The 15,248-nt window shown below is 48.3% G+C and overlaps 1 protein-coding gene across 1 annotated transcript; it reads left to right on the forward strand.

The window, feature by feature from the left end:
• Positions 1-1,695: 1,695 nt before the first annotated feature.
• inavab (innate immunity activator b) lies at positions 1,696-14,195 on the forward strand. The gene is made up of 10 exons (XM_084440942.1): positions 1,696-1,755; positions 2,881-3,014; positions 4,479-4,601; positions 5,683-5,914; positions 6,043-6,096; positions 6,281-6,426; positions 6,613-6,767; positions 7,307-7,462; positions 9,851-10,562; positions 14,036-14,195. The coding sequence occupies exons 1-10, from the start codon at positions 1,701-1,703 to the stop codon at positions 14,126-14,128; spliced, it is 1,860 nt and encodes a 619-aa protein (XP_084297068.1). The 5' UTR covers positions 1,696-1,700; the 3' UTR covers positions 14,129-14,195.
• Positions 14,196-15,248: the final 1,053 nt, after the last annotated feature.

Raw genomic sequence — 15,248 nt, forward strand, 5'->3', positions numbered from 1 at the left:
TGACACTTAATTAACAATTAAGCGTTTTCTGCCATGTCATTATACAGACTAAGTTGGTTAATCGCATCTTGTTATGCTGAACAGGACTGTAGCATTAAATAGGCTATTCCATATAATCTAGTTTAACCAGAACAATTGGTGATTCACTCTTATATTGTTCTTCAGTCCTGCATGATTTTATACTTTTGTATGTTATTACAGAACTTTTATTGCATTTAAATGTGTTGTAAGGATTCCCATGATTGTGCCAGATCTTCCTGTTGTTTTCACCGTCATTAATGTGGATTTAAACTCTCCTTCAGCACACAAAACTGCAACTTGGCGTCGGCCAATTATATGGCTCTTACCTTTTTCTTAGTCAATCATTACCAGGAGTGAGATTGCAGTCATGGATCTTATGACGTGGGAGCGTCGCTATCAGAGAAGCAGTCACAGGAAGCTCCCTAGACAGCACTCACTAACCTGTGTGTCATACGGTGTCATGACACTGTGGTTCGAGGCCCTGGATCCATCTGGTATTCAGGACCACGTCAGTCCTGAGTCACTCGGTCAAGTGGACCTTGTCTGAGAGAGACCATCTGATTGGAGACGTATCAACGAATAGGCAAACAAAGCTATATGACTATATAATACCGTAGGTCTAACTGCTGGTCAGATTGACCTCTCGACGTTTCCTACACTTTCATAATAGTCTACCACTTTTAATTCCGGTGCTTTTAATGTAGCCTACCTCTTTAAACATCAAATCCTTCAAGTGGCAGTTCTCCGGCCCTGTAGGCTGATTACTGGGACCATTCTTCCCTCTTTTGTTTTCAGGCATTTTTCAACCTCTCCCTGTAAGTACCCCCCCCCCCCCCCCCCCCCCCCTCCTCCCCGTTAGCTCCAGGCTAAACATTCACCTGAGGCGGCGCAGAGTGGGCGAGACGCTCGTCTTCAGTCCCTGCTAGAGGCTCTGCTGACCGGGCTTCCACGGCAGGGAAGCTCAGCCTCGGTGATGTGGAGGGATGGTTCTCTGTTAAGCGCCATTGTTTACAGATCAAACTATGTCAACCCTGGAATGCGGTTGACCCCTGCGACCGGGTCACGTGACCTTTTCGCTGGCCGAAGGGTTGGTTGGTGACTTAAGTGTGGCCTTAGCCTGGCCTACTGCTGGTCTCTCAACGCTGTCATCCCCGTCTAAAACGGGCCTTCCTGCAGCCTACGCATGGCTGAATAGCCTCGCTGTTAAATGTCATTGTAAATGACTGTCATTGTAAATGACTGTATTCTCTGTATTGGGATGGTGTCGGTGACGTGTGTCACATCAGCGGTGTCACGGGTCTAGAAGAGGCAGTTAAGGGGCGGCTGTAGCTCAGTTGGTAGAGCGGGTCGTTCAGTGATCGAAGGGTCACTGGTTCGAATCCCAGCTCCGACTGTCCACATGTCGAAGTGTCCTTGAGCAAGACACCTAACCCCAAAATTGCTCCCAATGAGCAGGTTAGCACCTTGCATGGCAGCTACCGCCATTGGTGTGTGAGTGTGTGTGTGAATGGGTGAATGAGAGGCCATTGTAAAGCGCTTTGAGTGCCGCTAAGGTGGAAAAGCGCTATATAAGTGCAGTCCATTTACCATTTAACAGAAAGGATTCCTTCTCTCACAGGGCGTTGTGAGACTGGACGTCACCCCGCGCTTCCATCTCTGAGAACCAGCGGCGCGCCGACATGGAGGGCAAAGAGGAGATCAGCGACACCGACAGCGGAATCATCCTCCATTCCGGTAAGCCCCGCCTCCACATCCATCTACTTCCTGCTTCACCAAGCTCCCCGAGAAGCTAGATGCCTTTACCACAGCTCCGTTGCAGTCATTTAACCAGTGGCACCAGTAAACTCCCACTGGTTTCTGACCAGTAGGTAGTACCACTGGTCACATTCCTCACCCCATATGCAATTAAGTCACATGCTGTCCGCTCCCCCACAATGAGAGAGTGTCAGTCCAGACCAGAGTGGGGGGTTTTGTCACCGGTGTGTTCTTGGCGTTTGTTTGTTCCGTCGCCTGGTTGTCGTTCCGGCGGCGTTTATCCTGTCAGCCCTCCGCCGGCGCCCACAGCGCCACGGCTAATCATCCCTCCGTCCCCCCGGCCTTGAGAATCATCCAGGAGTCGTTAGTCACCGGGGACACAAGAGACTGACTCTTCCAGTAGAGCACCCAGGCATTGTTGTTTTTGTACATTGAGTGTGATCCAATCACAACGCAGCTTCACACTGGGCTTGATCCTGTCGTTGCAGAAAGCAGTTTCAGTATCGGTCAAGAATCTATAATAGCTATTGTAGTCTGGGTCTACATGTCATGTATGTCATAACACATGACCGTTATCTATCTATCGAGGTTTCGCCAAAACCCTGGCTTTCATGTTCCCATTTGAGATGGTGTTCGATAGACGCCCCCCCACCACCCCCACTGTCTCCCTGAGTGTAAAAGCAACTGTCTTTACCTCTAATCTCTACCTCCGTGTCATTAATAGACCGTGAGTGTTGAGTATTTGAGCGCCTGTCGACTCTCCCATCACTACTGCCTGGACTCTTCCTCTTAAGCACCTATTGTGTTGTATTTTGCTGCTCTTGCATTTTAGCTTTAGCACTAGATTATGTTCTTAGTCACTTGTTGAGAAAGGAGATACACTTGTTGTGATTTCTGCCGAATGGTAGTACACTACTACCTATGTTAAATGCAGTTATTAATAAGTAGCTTTAGATAAAAGTGTAGCTTTGGATTAAGTGAGTTATTATTAAGTAGCTTTGGATAAAAGCGTCAGCTCAATGACTGTAATGTAATGTAACCACTATGAGATTCCAGATCTTGTCTTGTTATGTGTTGCGTGTAAAAACCAAACCTGTTCTCCAGGCCCAGACAGCCCCACCACGGTTCTGAAGGATGTGACCACTCACACCCGGGCCATGAAGCTCAAGAACCAGTCACTGGAGGACCGGCTCCAGCTGTGCCTGCTAGAACTGAAGAAACTCTGCATCCGAGAGGCTGTGAGTGCTCACACACACACACACACACACACACACACACACACACACACACACACACACACACACACAAACAAACCCCTTCTGGATTTCAATCAATCAATCAAAGCTTTATTTATATAGCGCATTTCATACCCAGAGGCAACACAATGCGCTTTACAGAGAACAAGGGAGGAGGGCATACGACCCACTCTCTACATATTCCAGAGGGAAGCAAAAAAACAGTAATCACCCGGGGCCAGATAAGTGAGCTGTAAAAATTCTTCCCTGACCCCTCTCAACAAGGCGATCGAGCAAGCTCCAGGAGTATGTTTGTCTACCGGCTAAGAACATTTATAAAGCAATACATTACATTAAATTACATTTCAGAGTAAGAGAGGCTAAAAAAAGCATAATAGGAGAGAGGACATCCTACGGACATGCTACGACATCCACCGAAGGAAAGACATTTGACCGAAGGAAAGACATTTTCTATAGGGACATGTCTATATGGACAGGTGGTCTGAAGTGTCTCTATCAAACCCTGCCGTCCGTACCTGTGTGTTGTAGATCCGGTGTGTCTCACCAGGGTGAGGACAGGGGAGCTGCTGTCATCATAGATGATCATTCTTTCCTGTTGACATTGGGGCTTGGCGCTCCTGTCGGGGCATGTGGATGTGTACTAGAGGGAGGCTCCTATGACACCTCTCTCTGAACACAGGGGCCGAGGGAAACACTTCTGGTGCCATTGTCTGTCTGGAACGATAGACCGCTGTTAGGAATGAGTCAAGACAACACGGTGTGTTTTGTCTGCTCACAAATGTAATGAATAATAGGACGCTCTCACGCTCAGGGCCGGGTTCGAAGGTTAACAGGAGGGCCGGCCAGTGAGGTTGGACACAGGTGAGGCCCTAAGAATGTGTTTTGAACAGCGAAGACTCCTTGGAAAAGCAGCGTTGCGTAATCGTATCTTGAGCAACTCCCGTGTCTCAACATGCCTGGAAAGACTGATTTTTGTAATATATTTCCACAATGAAAAACAAGATGAACCCTAGATAAGGGTCGTTGAAGGAAATATCTATTTACTAGAAATGGTGCTCAGAGAGCACAGACCTCCGCCACTGAAGGCAGTTTGTGGATCTGTGTATGTATGCCAAAATTGAATGGGTTCTAAGTTGGCCAATGCTACAGCCCCACCTGAAAATCGGTCTGGCAGTTTTTGCGTAATCCTGCTAACGAACAATCAAACCCAGAAACGTCTCGTGAACCTGCCCCGTGATTCGGATCCACTCCAAAATGGAATGGGTTCTAAGGCGGCCCATGCTGCACCCTTCCACCAAGTTTCAGGAAAATCTGTCTGGTAGTTTTTGCGTAATCCTGCGCTGTGGCTGGTCTCGGGGGGCGTGGCGTCTGGAGGTGAATATGAGCATGTGATTGGTTCCCTGTAGGAGCTGACGGGACAGCTGTCATGTGATTGGTTCCCTGTAGGAGCTGATGGGACAGCTGTCAGCTGATTACCCGTTACTGCCGGGGGAGAAACCTCCTCCAGTCCGCAGACGCATCGGAGCTGCCTTCAAACTGGACCAGCAGAGCCTCCCTCAGGGGGCAGAGGTACGGCTCAGTCCTAGCACAGAGGTACGGCTCAGTCCTAGTACAGAGGTTCAGTCCTAGTACAGAGGTAGGGCTCAGCTCAGTCCTAGTACAGAGGTACGGTTCAGCTCAGTCCTAGTACAGAGGTACGGCTCAGTCCTAGTACAGAGGTTCAGTTCAGTTCTAGTACAGAGGTACGGCTCAGTCCTAGTACAGAGGTACGGTTCAGTCCTAGTACAGAGGTACGGCTCAGTCCTAGTACAGAGGTACGGTTCAGTCCTAGTACAGAGGTACGGCTCAGTCCTAGTACAGAGGTACGGTTCAGTCCTAGTACAGAGGTACGGCTCAGTCCTAGTACAGAGGTACGGTTCAGTCCTAGTACAGAGGTACGGCTCAGTCCTAGTACAGAGGTACGGCTCAGTCCTAGTACAGAGGTACGGCTCAGTTCAGTCCTAGTACAGAGGTACGGCTCAGTCCTAGTACAGAGGTACGGCTCAGTCCTAGTACAGAGGTTCAGTTCAGTTCTAGTACAGAGGTACGACTCAGTTCAGTCCTAGTACAGAGGTACGGCTCAGTCCTAGTACAGAGGTACGGTTCAGCTCAGTCCTAGTACAGAGGTACGGCTCAGTTCAGTCCTAGTACAGAGGTACGGCTCAGTTCAGTCCTAGTACAGAGGTACGGCTCAGTCCTAGTACAGAGGTACGGCTCAGTTCAGTCCTAGTACAGAGGTACGGCTCAGTTCAGTCCTAGTACAGAGGTACGGCTCAGTTCAGTCCTAGTACAGAGGTACGGCTCAGTCCTAGTACAGAGGTACGGCTCAGTCCTAGTACAGAGGTACGGCTCAGTCCTAGTACAGAGGTACGGCTCAGTTCAGTCCTAGTACATTCGACCAACCCAGTTGCGGTTCGTGCCAAGCTAGTTTAGTCAGAGGTCTGTCATGTCAGTTGTCTGGGACAAGATGTCTGACGCTCCTCCACTCCTCTGTTCCCACTCCTCCTCCACTCCTCTGTTCCCCCTCCTCCTCCTCTCCTCTGTTCCCCCTCCTCCTCCTCTCCTCTGTTCCCACTCCTCCTCCTCTCCTCTGTTCCCCCTCCTCCCCCAGGACTCGGAGCTGAGCTCCGTCGAGTCCGAACTGGCGCTGCAGCTGCAGATCCTGGAGGCGGCGCGGGGTCTGTGCAGCGAGGAGCACCTCAGCAAGGCGGTGAGGAGGAGCCGCGCGCTGCAGTGCAAGCGCGAGGAGAAGAAGGTGAAGGAGCTGCAGGAGACGCAGCTCCACCTCCGCCTGCAGCACGGACGCGGCTCGCCACGCCCCGGCGCCGTCACCGCGCTGAGAGGTGAGCAGAGCGCCGCCCTGCAGGGACAGAGTCAGACTGCAGGTCCAGACCACACGGCCCTGGTCACAACTTCGCTAGGTATAGACACATTCACATTTGATTAACGTTTACTCTGGTTGTGCCTCCAGATCAAGGGACCTCGGATGACAGCTCTCTCTCTGACTCCGCCCTGCTGGACGAGGGTAAGACTTCTCTTCTTAAAGATAGTTTCAGTTATTCTCCGTTTCAAGATGGTTTGTTTATCTCCGTTTAAATATAGTTTCAGTTATTCTCTATTTAAAGGTAGTTTCAGTTATTTTCTGTTTAAAGGTAGTTTCTCCTCAGAGGAAACGTCTCCATATGTGTGGTTTCTCTGTTTGTCCCCAGAAGAGGTGACCAGTCAGTCATCTCAGCCGTCACTGAAGCCACTGCAGCAGCAAGGCCCATCAGAGTCTCCACAGCCACCTCCAGGGTCCTCCCAGCGCCTTGTCCTCACCCCCCAGAAACCCCCCTCCCTGTCCTCGCCCTCCCCTGTCCTCACCCCCCAGAAACCCCCCTCCCTGTCCTCCCAGCCCCCTGTCCTCACCCCCCACCAGTCCCCCTCCCTGTCCTTGCTGTCCCCTGTCCTCACCCCCCACCAGTCCCCCTCCCTGTCCTCCCTCACCCCCCACCAGTCCCCCTCCCTGTCCTCGCTGTCCCCTGCCCTCACCCCCCTACAGAGTCCCCTGCCCTCCCTGGAGGAGCTCCAGCTCAGCTTCAGCTCCAGCCTGGAGTTGGACCTCCCCCCCATCCAGCACTCCCCCTGGGCCGAGTCCAGTCTGGACCAGCCTTACCGGAAATCCAAGAAGTCACGCTCCGGGAGCAGGAAGTCAAGGTGAAGGCAGAAGTGCTCCTGTAATTTCATACGAGCCACACCCTTTGAGTTTATTGTGAGGGGTAAATAAGGAAAGAATAGCCATAATTGAAGCTTCATGAGGTTTGTGAAAGCAGCCATCATGGCTTCGTAATGGCTTCCATGCAAATTCACCCTCCTCTCGAATCCCTGCATTTATATCAGGCGTTCGCCCACAACACCTACCATTAATGAACCACAAGGTCTGGGGTATGTGTTGGCAGTGCTGAATCTGAAACTTAAACATCCACTGGATATTCCTAAAATAAGAGTTCTTTTTGAAGTGGTTTAATTCAGACTGGCATTAAGGCATGCCTTGTTATTTTGTGGGAGGATATTACTCTGGAACATTCTGATTCAAGTCGTAACTCGTATTCGAATGACAGCCCAGGTAGAAGGAGACTCAGGCACGATGGAACAGGTTAATTCATGTGAAGCGAAACACGCACACACACTCTCCCTGACCGTGACGGTCTGGTTCCACTTCTCGACTCACCTCCACTCTTCTGTTGTCTCAGCAGCAGTCCGGCCGTCACCCCCGTGCTGTCCCCCGTGGAGGTCTGTCTGGGGGACTCGACGGTCCCCGTCAAGATCTCCCATCTGAGGCTGTGCCACACCCAGTCCAACAGCGCCCCCTCCACCCCCGAAATGCAACTGCGGCGCCAGCTCTCTCTCAGGTAACTTCCGGATGACAGTAGGGCGAGCGAAAAGGCAGTAGGGCTGGGCGATATCAACATTTTTTTTTTTTATATATATTTGAAGCAGACAGCACACACACAGCAGAGAGAGAATTGTATGCTTACCTTTCTCTAGCACTAGACTAGCAGGTGCTAGTAAAGTCTGGTTGACTTAACTGGTTTGAAGAAATTCAATAAATTGAACTGTATTCTCAAAATGTTGCCAGCTAGCCAGCTCAAGTCGCCTACAGTGAAACTCCCTTGTTTGGACAAACAGAACGAGGCAGATGATAATCCAGTGACTGAGGCAACTTTAGTTGACTTCAAGCGGGAAGAAAGAATAGAATGCGCAGACTCGCATGTTACCACCTACAACAGTAGCTAACGCTGTCATATGACCCCAAGGGGATAAGAGTGAAAAAAACAACATGCACACTCTTACAAAATGGTGGTGCTGGGAGTAAATCCCCTTTAAGGTTTCAAATGAGAAATACAAGACTCCCGCACACACTTTTTCTCTGCTTTAATCTTAACAACGTTTCGGTGTTGCCACCTTCATCAGCAACAGTAGCTAACGCTGTCATATGACCCCAAGGGGATAAGATACAGAAGCATTCTCATTTACAACAAGTCTGTTACCCTGGGCATCTAGGGCTGACTTTGATTGCTCGATGGTCGATTGTTTGGTTGAAATGCTCTGATCCAACCAAGATTCTATTGGTCGCGCAATCGCAAAGCTTATAGGCAAGGCAAGTTTATTTGTAGAGCACATTTCAGCAACAAGGCAATTCAAAGTGCTTTACATGAGACATTAAAAGCATCAAGACAAAGTGCAAAAAACACATAAAAGGTCATATAAAACAAAATGCAAAAAAGGACATTTAAAATAAAATCCAGGAAAAATAAAATACAGGAATACAAGTTACAGTGCAGTGTATGAATGAATAATTATTTTATTTAATAAAAAGCAGCAAAAGTCTTCAGTCTTGATTTAAAAGAACTGAGAGTTGCAGCAGACCTGCAGTTTTCTGGAAGTTTGTTCCAGATATGTGGAGCATAAAAACTGAATGCTGCTTCTCCATGTTTTGTTTGAACTCTGGAGACAGAAAGCAGGCCTGTGCCAGACGACCTGAGAGGTCTGGATGGTTCATAACAAAGCAGATCAGAAATATAAACCTTTCACACCAAACAGCCCTAAACCATTCAGTGCTTTATAAACCAACAGCAGTATTTTAAAGTCGATTCTTTGACAGACAGGAAGCCAGTGTAAGGACTTCAGAACTGGAGTGATGTGATCCACTTTCATAGTCTTAGTGAGGACTCAAGCTGCAGCTTTCTGAATCAGCTGCAGCTGTCTGATCGATTTTTTTAGAGAGACCTGTAAACACACCGTTACAGTAGTTGCGTCTACTGACGATAAATGCATGGACAAGTTTTTCCAGATCTAGCTGAGACATAAATCCTTTAATCCTTGATATATTCTTCAGGTGATAGTAGGCTGACTTTGTAATTGTCTTAATGTGACTGTTGAAATTCAGGTCTGAGTCCACGACTAAATCAAGATTTCTGGCTTCGTTTGTGGTTTTTAGCGTTACTGGAGCTGAGTGCTGACTTTTATACTTTGTTAGACAAAAAATACACTACTAAAAAAAATACACTAATAAAATAGACGGGCAAATAGTACGATCCGTGGACGACCCGCTCTACCACTGAGCCACAGCCACCCCCTAATAATAATAATAATAATAACAACAACAACTTATTTTATTCAGAAACAACAACAACAACGTATTTTATTCAGCAACAACAACAACTTATTTTATTCAGAAACAACAACTTATTTTATTCAGAAACAACAACTTATTTTATTCAGAAACAACAACAACTTATTTTATTCAGAAACAACAACTTATTTTATTCAGAAACAACAATTTATTTTATTCAGAAACAACAACATTTTATTTGATTCAGAAACTGTAGCATAACTCTTTAGAGGGTTTTGCTGACTACACCATCCAGATTTTATAGCACTGCAGTGTACCGTAATACCAAAAAAAACTCCATCATATCTGTTGTTTGTTTGTATGTTTTGCTTTATTTAGTGCAATTAGCCTAAATTAGCCAATTAGCTACCGTTAGCTTTCTAGCTAACATAATTCTTGGTCACCATAGCGGTTGAGTTCTGTTGCCATAGGTGAGGAGTTCCTTGCATCCGATTTCTACCCTGGAGTGTTCTGCTGGTCCCAGAGAAGTCAGACGCTGTCGTCCTCACCCTGTGATACTGAGCCTGGGTGACAGCGCCTCTCCATCCTGGGTGACCGCCTCTCTCCATCCTGGGTGTGGTGCTTGAGACCGCTGGGTGTTATGATGCTATCATGTGTATTTCAGGCTTCCCAGCACTGACCCTTCCTTCGAGGCCGAGAGAGACCGCGGGCGGACCAGGGGTCCCAGGAGGCGCCTGACGGAATACACGCTGATGTCACCGGACGCCCTCCCCCCGCGGGGGGGCTACGGAAACCCCCTTTACTCCAGCTCCGAGGACAGCAGCTCTGAACACTCGGCTCCGTCGTACGCCGGGTCTCCGTGTCAGGAGGGCCCCTGCCAGCCTGCGTACCGACACCTGCACCCCAGCCCCACCGACACCCACCCGGGCCCCGGCTTCTACCAGAACCCCCGGCACCAGTCCAGCCCCGCCTTCCACAGAGGCTACTACGAGGAGGGCGTGGCCTACCCTGCAGAGATGGACATGGGGAGGGGCTATTACCGCCAGCCAGCCCCATGTCCCCCTAGCAGATATGAGCACTGGTACGAAGAGGCCCCCGTCCTCCCTCCGAGGGGCCTCAGGGCCCTGCCCCCCCATGTCAGACTGTCCCGCGCCCCCTCCCTACGTGAGTACCCCCACCACCGCTCCAGGGGGCTGCCGCAGCAGGTGGTGAACGAGGAGCTGAAGTCGTGGCACCAGCGCAACACGTTCCGAGCGCCCCGGCCGCGCTCCCTGGACAGACGGGGGGCGGTCAGAGTGAGGGTCGCCCCTGACCTCCACTCACCCCTCACCCAGCAGCGCCGGTTCCAGGGGCAGATAACCAGCCACGACATCCAGGTCGGTCTGTCACTGAGGTGTTCACACCACGTTATTCTGAGGGATGAAATGTTTCTGCAGGATTCATGTTAGCCCCGGGGCGTCTGGAACTGAACACCAGCAGACGATCTCGCTGTCAGGAGCCCCTCAGGCGTTAGACGAAGAAAGAATTTATAATCGGTTAACTTTGCTGCTGGTGGTGGGCTGTGTCTAGGCCTGTCGCTAGCAGCCGGGAACATCTTGAACTAATGCTCTGGGTTATACTAATGCTCTCTGATCTAATAATGCTCTCTGATGTAGGCTACTAATGCTCTCTGTTATACTAATGCTCTCTGTTATACTAATGCTCTCTGTTATACTAATGCTCTCTGTTATACTAATGCTCTCTGTTATACTAATGCTCTCTGTTATACTAATGCTCTCTGTTATACTAATGCTCTCTCTTATACTAATGCTCTCTCTTATACTAATGCTCTCTGTTATACTAATGCTCTCTGTTATACTAATGCTCTGTGTTATACTAATGCTCTCTGTTATACTAATGCTCTCTCTGTTATACTAATGCTCTCTGATCTAATAATGCTCTCTGTTATACTAATGCTCTCTGTTATACTAATGCTCTCTGTTATACTAATGCTCTCTGTTATACTAATGCTCTCTGTTATACTAATGCTCTCTGATCTAATAATGCTCTCTCATATACTAATGCTCTCTGTTATACTAATGCTCTCTGATCTAATAATGCTCTCTTCACAATCCAAACCCCATAGTAGAGTTTCTGAACAATGAAAATTTGAAGTGATCATCTCAAATGTTCTGGTTTAGTTTTTTGGGGGGTGTCACCTACCTAGGGTAGTTACAGACACCTACCTAGGGTAGTTACAGACACCTAGCTAGGGTAGTTACAGACACCTAGCTAGGGTAGTAACAGACACCTACCTAGGGTAGTTACAGACACCTACCTAGGGTAGTTACAGACACCTACCTGGGGTAGTTACAGACACCTACCTAGGGTAGTTACAGACACCTAGCTAGGGTAGTTACAGACACCTACCTAGGGTAGTTACAGACACCTACCTAGGGTAGTTACAGACACCTACCTGGGGTAGTTACAGACACCTACCTAGGGTAGTTACAGACACCTACCTAGGGTAGTTACAGACACCTAGCTAGGGTAGTTACAGACACCTACCTAGGGTAGTTACAGACACCTACCTGGGGTAGTTACAGACACCTAGCTAGGGTAGTTACAGACACCTACCTAGGGTAGTTACAGACACCTACCTGGGGTAGTTACAGACACCTACCTAGGGTAGTTACAGACACCTAGCTAGGGTAGTTACAGACACCTACCTAGGGTAGTTACAGACACCTACCTAGGGTAGTTACAGACACCTACCTAGGGTAGTTACAGACACCTAGCTAGGGTAGTTACAGACACCTAGCTAGGGTAGTTACAGACACCTAGCTAGGGTAGTTACAGACACCTAGCTAGGGTAGTTACAGACACCTAGCTAGGGTAGTTACAGACACCTACCTAGGGTAGTTACAGACACCTACCTAGGGTAGTAACAGACACCCACCTAGGGTAGTTACAGACACCTACCTAGGGTAGTTACAGACACCTACCTAGGGTAGTTACAGACACCTAGCTAGGGTAGTTACAGACACCTACCTAGGGTAGTTACAGACACCTACCTGGGGTAGTTACAGACACCTAGCTAGGGTAGTTACAGACACCTACCTAGGGTAGTTACAGACACCTACCTGGGGTAGTTACAGACACCTACCTAGGGTAGTTACAGACACCTACCTAGGGTAGTTACAGACACCTAGCTAGGGTAGTTACAGACACCTACCTAGGGTAGTTACAGACACCTACCTAGGGTAGTTATACACCTACCTAGGGTAATTACAGACACCTACCTGGGGTAGTTACAGACACCTACCTAGGGTAGTTACAGACACCTACCTAGGGTAATTACAGACACCTACCTAGGGTAGTTACAGACACCTACCTAGGGTAGTTACAGACACCTACCTAGGGTAGTTACAGACACCTACCTAGGGTAGTTACAGACACCTACCTAGGGTAATTACAGACACCTACCTAGGGTAGTTACAGACACCTACCTAGGGTAGTTACAGACACCTACCTAGGGTAGTTACAGACACCTAGCTAGGGTAGTTACAGACACCTACCTAGGGTAGTTACAGACACCTACCTAGGGTAGTTAGACACCTACCTAGGGTAGTTACAGACACCTAGCTAGGGCAGTTACAGGTCTGTTTTGGACTATTTCCCAGAGTGATCACTTCGAAACCAAACAGTCTCGTTTGTGCGATGTCGGTAACGGTGTCTTAGTCGACTCGTCGGCCGTGATTGCTGGGGCAACGCCAACACCCTGACAGAGGCTGCGCCCACAACATGGCCGCCGGGGCATCATATCCTCTGCACCGTTCTTTACACAATATACTGTCGTTTTCCCTGCCCAATTGTTCGAGGCCAACGCACCCTCTGAATGGTGCTGGGAGGCTGTAACTGCGCCACGCCCTGCGCCACGCCCTGCCCAGGCCTCTGGCCAGCCAGCTCACTGCTGTTGCATCAGTCTCACAGCACCTTACAGTACAGTAGGTGTCATAAAACCCGGGTTTCAGGTGCCACATGAAATAACAGATTTGGTTACACCCTGCTCAGTCCAATTTGTGTTGCTTTTTGGTAAGTAAAGATAGTATTGAGACAAACGGCACCGTGGCTGGTGATGGAAATGAATTTAAACTTAAGGAAATTGAGCGGGGGGGTTGATTGGATCTGAAGACTAACAGAGTAACAGGCTTATCAGGGGCTTATCAGAATAACTTATATCCGCTTTTAAAAAAAATCCTCACTGGGTTTTTTGTGGAAGAAGAGGTGTGGGAACGTCCATGAGGAGAGCCAGAAGTCACATTCCTGAATCATTTGACTGCCTTTAGAAATGATTTACGCGTGTAGGGGTTGAGATGAGATGAGATGGGATGGACAGCTGCTGTAGGGGCAGTTTTGTTAACTAAGCTTTAGTCAGACTTGACCGTGAGAGTGACGCGGGGGTGTGTGAGATATTGAGACAGCTGCCGTGTGAGAGAGCGTTCATGTGATCCTCCTAGTCAGCATCACTCCTGAGTCAGACAGTGTCATCCTGCCTCACTAACAGCTCAGTGTAGAGAAACTGGAAACAATATGGCGGACTATGTACTGTGCCCTGACAGGTGAGGTCAGCAGCACTGTACTTCTATAAGACATCCTCAATACACTTATGTACTGTAATAAATAATAATAATAATACATTTTATTTATAAAGCACTTTTCATTGTGCAACAGTCAAAGTGCTGGAACAATCTCTAAGTAGGTCTTTAGACCAGTCATTCAGATGACTGATGGGATCGTTGTCTTGATTTGGTAGAACGCGGGTGATGTGACCTTTAACCTGTGTCTTTACCGTCTGTCTCCGCTGCAGGTACATCAGAGACGAGTCCTTCAGAGGGCCGCTGACGGGACTCCGGTTCAGTGGTTCGTGGAAGACGGCTCTGAGATCGTCAGTCAGGTGTGACATGAGGAATCCTCCTCGTCTCTGGAACACACTGGCTTCACAGAGACCTATTTATTAACTAATTTATTACCCCGCTGGCCCTGGTGCTAGCCCGGTGGGCAAGTTCCCAAGACGACCGAGGGCTTCTGGCTTCATACCTCAACGCGAGCAGCAGAGAAGACTGTCAACTTCAGGCATCAGCAGACGACAGCGTTACCGTCTGTGCCTCTTTTTACTGTGACAAACAATGGCTTTCATGTTTTCACGTAGAATTCTTTTTGTACAAGTGGACCTGTTGACGATCAATTTTGTATGTTTCTAAGAAAATGTATTTAGTTTTACTTTTACTACATGAAAATGTTTCTCTGTAGAGAAAAAAAAATAAAGAATGTAATGCAATTGTACGTTGTTTAACTTTGTTCCACCTTGCTGGGAATTGATTTACTAACCTGTCCATCATCCTCAAACACACAGCAGTCATGTCATCCCAACAAACATGCCTTTCAAATGGTAAATGGACTGCACTTATATAGCGCTTTTCCACCTTAGCGGCACTCAAAGCGCTTTACAATGGCCTCTCATTCACCCATTCACGGCAGCTGCCATGCAAGGTGCTAACCTGCTCATTGGGAGCAATTTGGGGTTAGGTGTCTTGCTCAAGGACACTTCGACATGTGGACAGTCAGAGCTGGGATTCGAACCACTGACCCTTCGATCACTGAACGACCCGCTCTACCAACTGAGCTACAGCCGCCCCTACTGTGTTATTGTTGTGAAAGACCCTTTGGGAGGCATTTTATGTTTCATCACAGGTAGTTTGGCTCAACATAAATTGAGTTCAGAACGACCGTTCGGGACATGGTGGTTATTGTTAATCTGCGTCAAAGGAGCTCCAGTGAATCAGTGGAAGTGAATAGATGGATAAATACTAATAAGAACCCAGTAGCATAACAGTAACCGTACGCACAGTGAAGATTACAAATAAAATTACCCATATACAATAAAATAGAGAAATGCACCAAGTAGATGTGGATGACACTGATGGACTGCTAGACGACAGATAGTAAATTGCCAGTTTGGGGACCTTTGAATGTCTAGCTGCATATCTAGGACTGAAATGAGGAATTGATTAGCACTGATG

Source organism: Borostomias antarcticus, assembly GCF_949987555.1.
Source record: "Borostomias antarcticus genome assembly, chromosome: 7".
NCBI classification, from domain to species: domain Eukaryota; kingdom Metazoa; phylum Chordata; class Actinopteri; order Stomiiformes; family Stomiidae; genus Borostomias; species Borostomias antarcticus.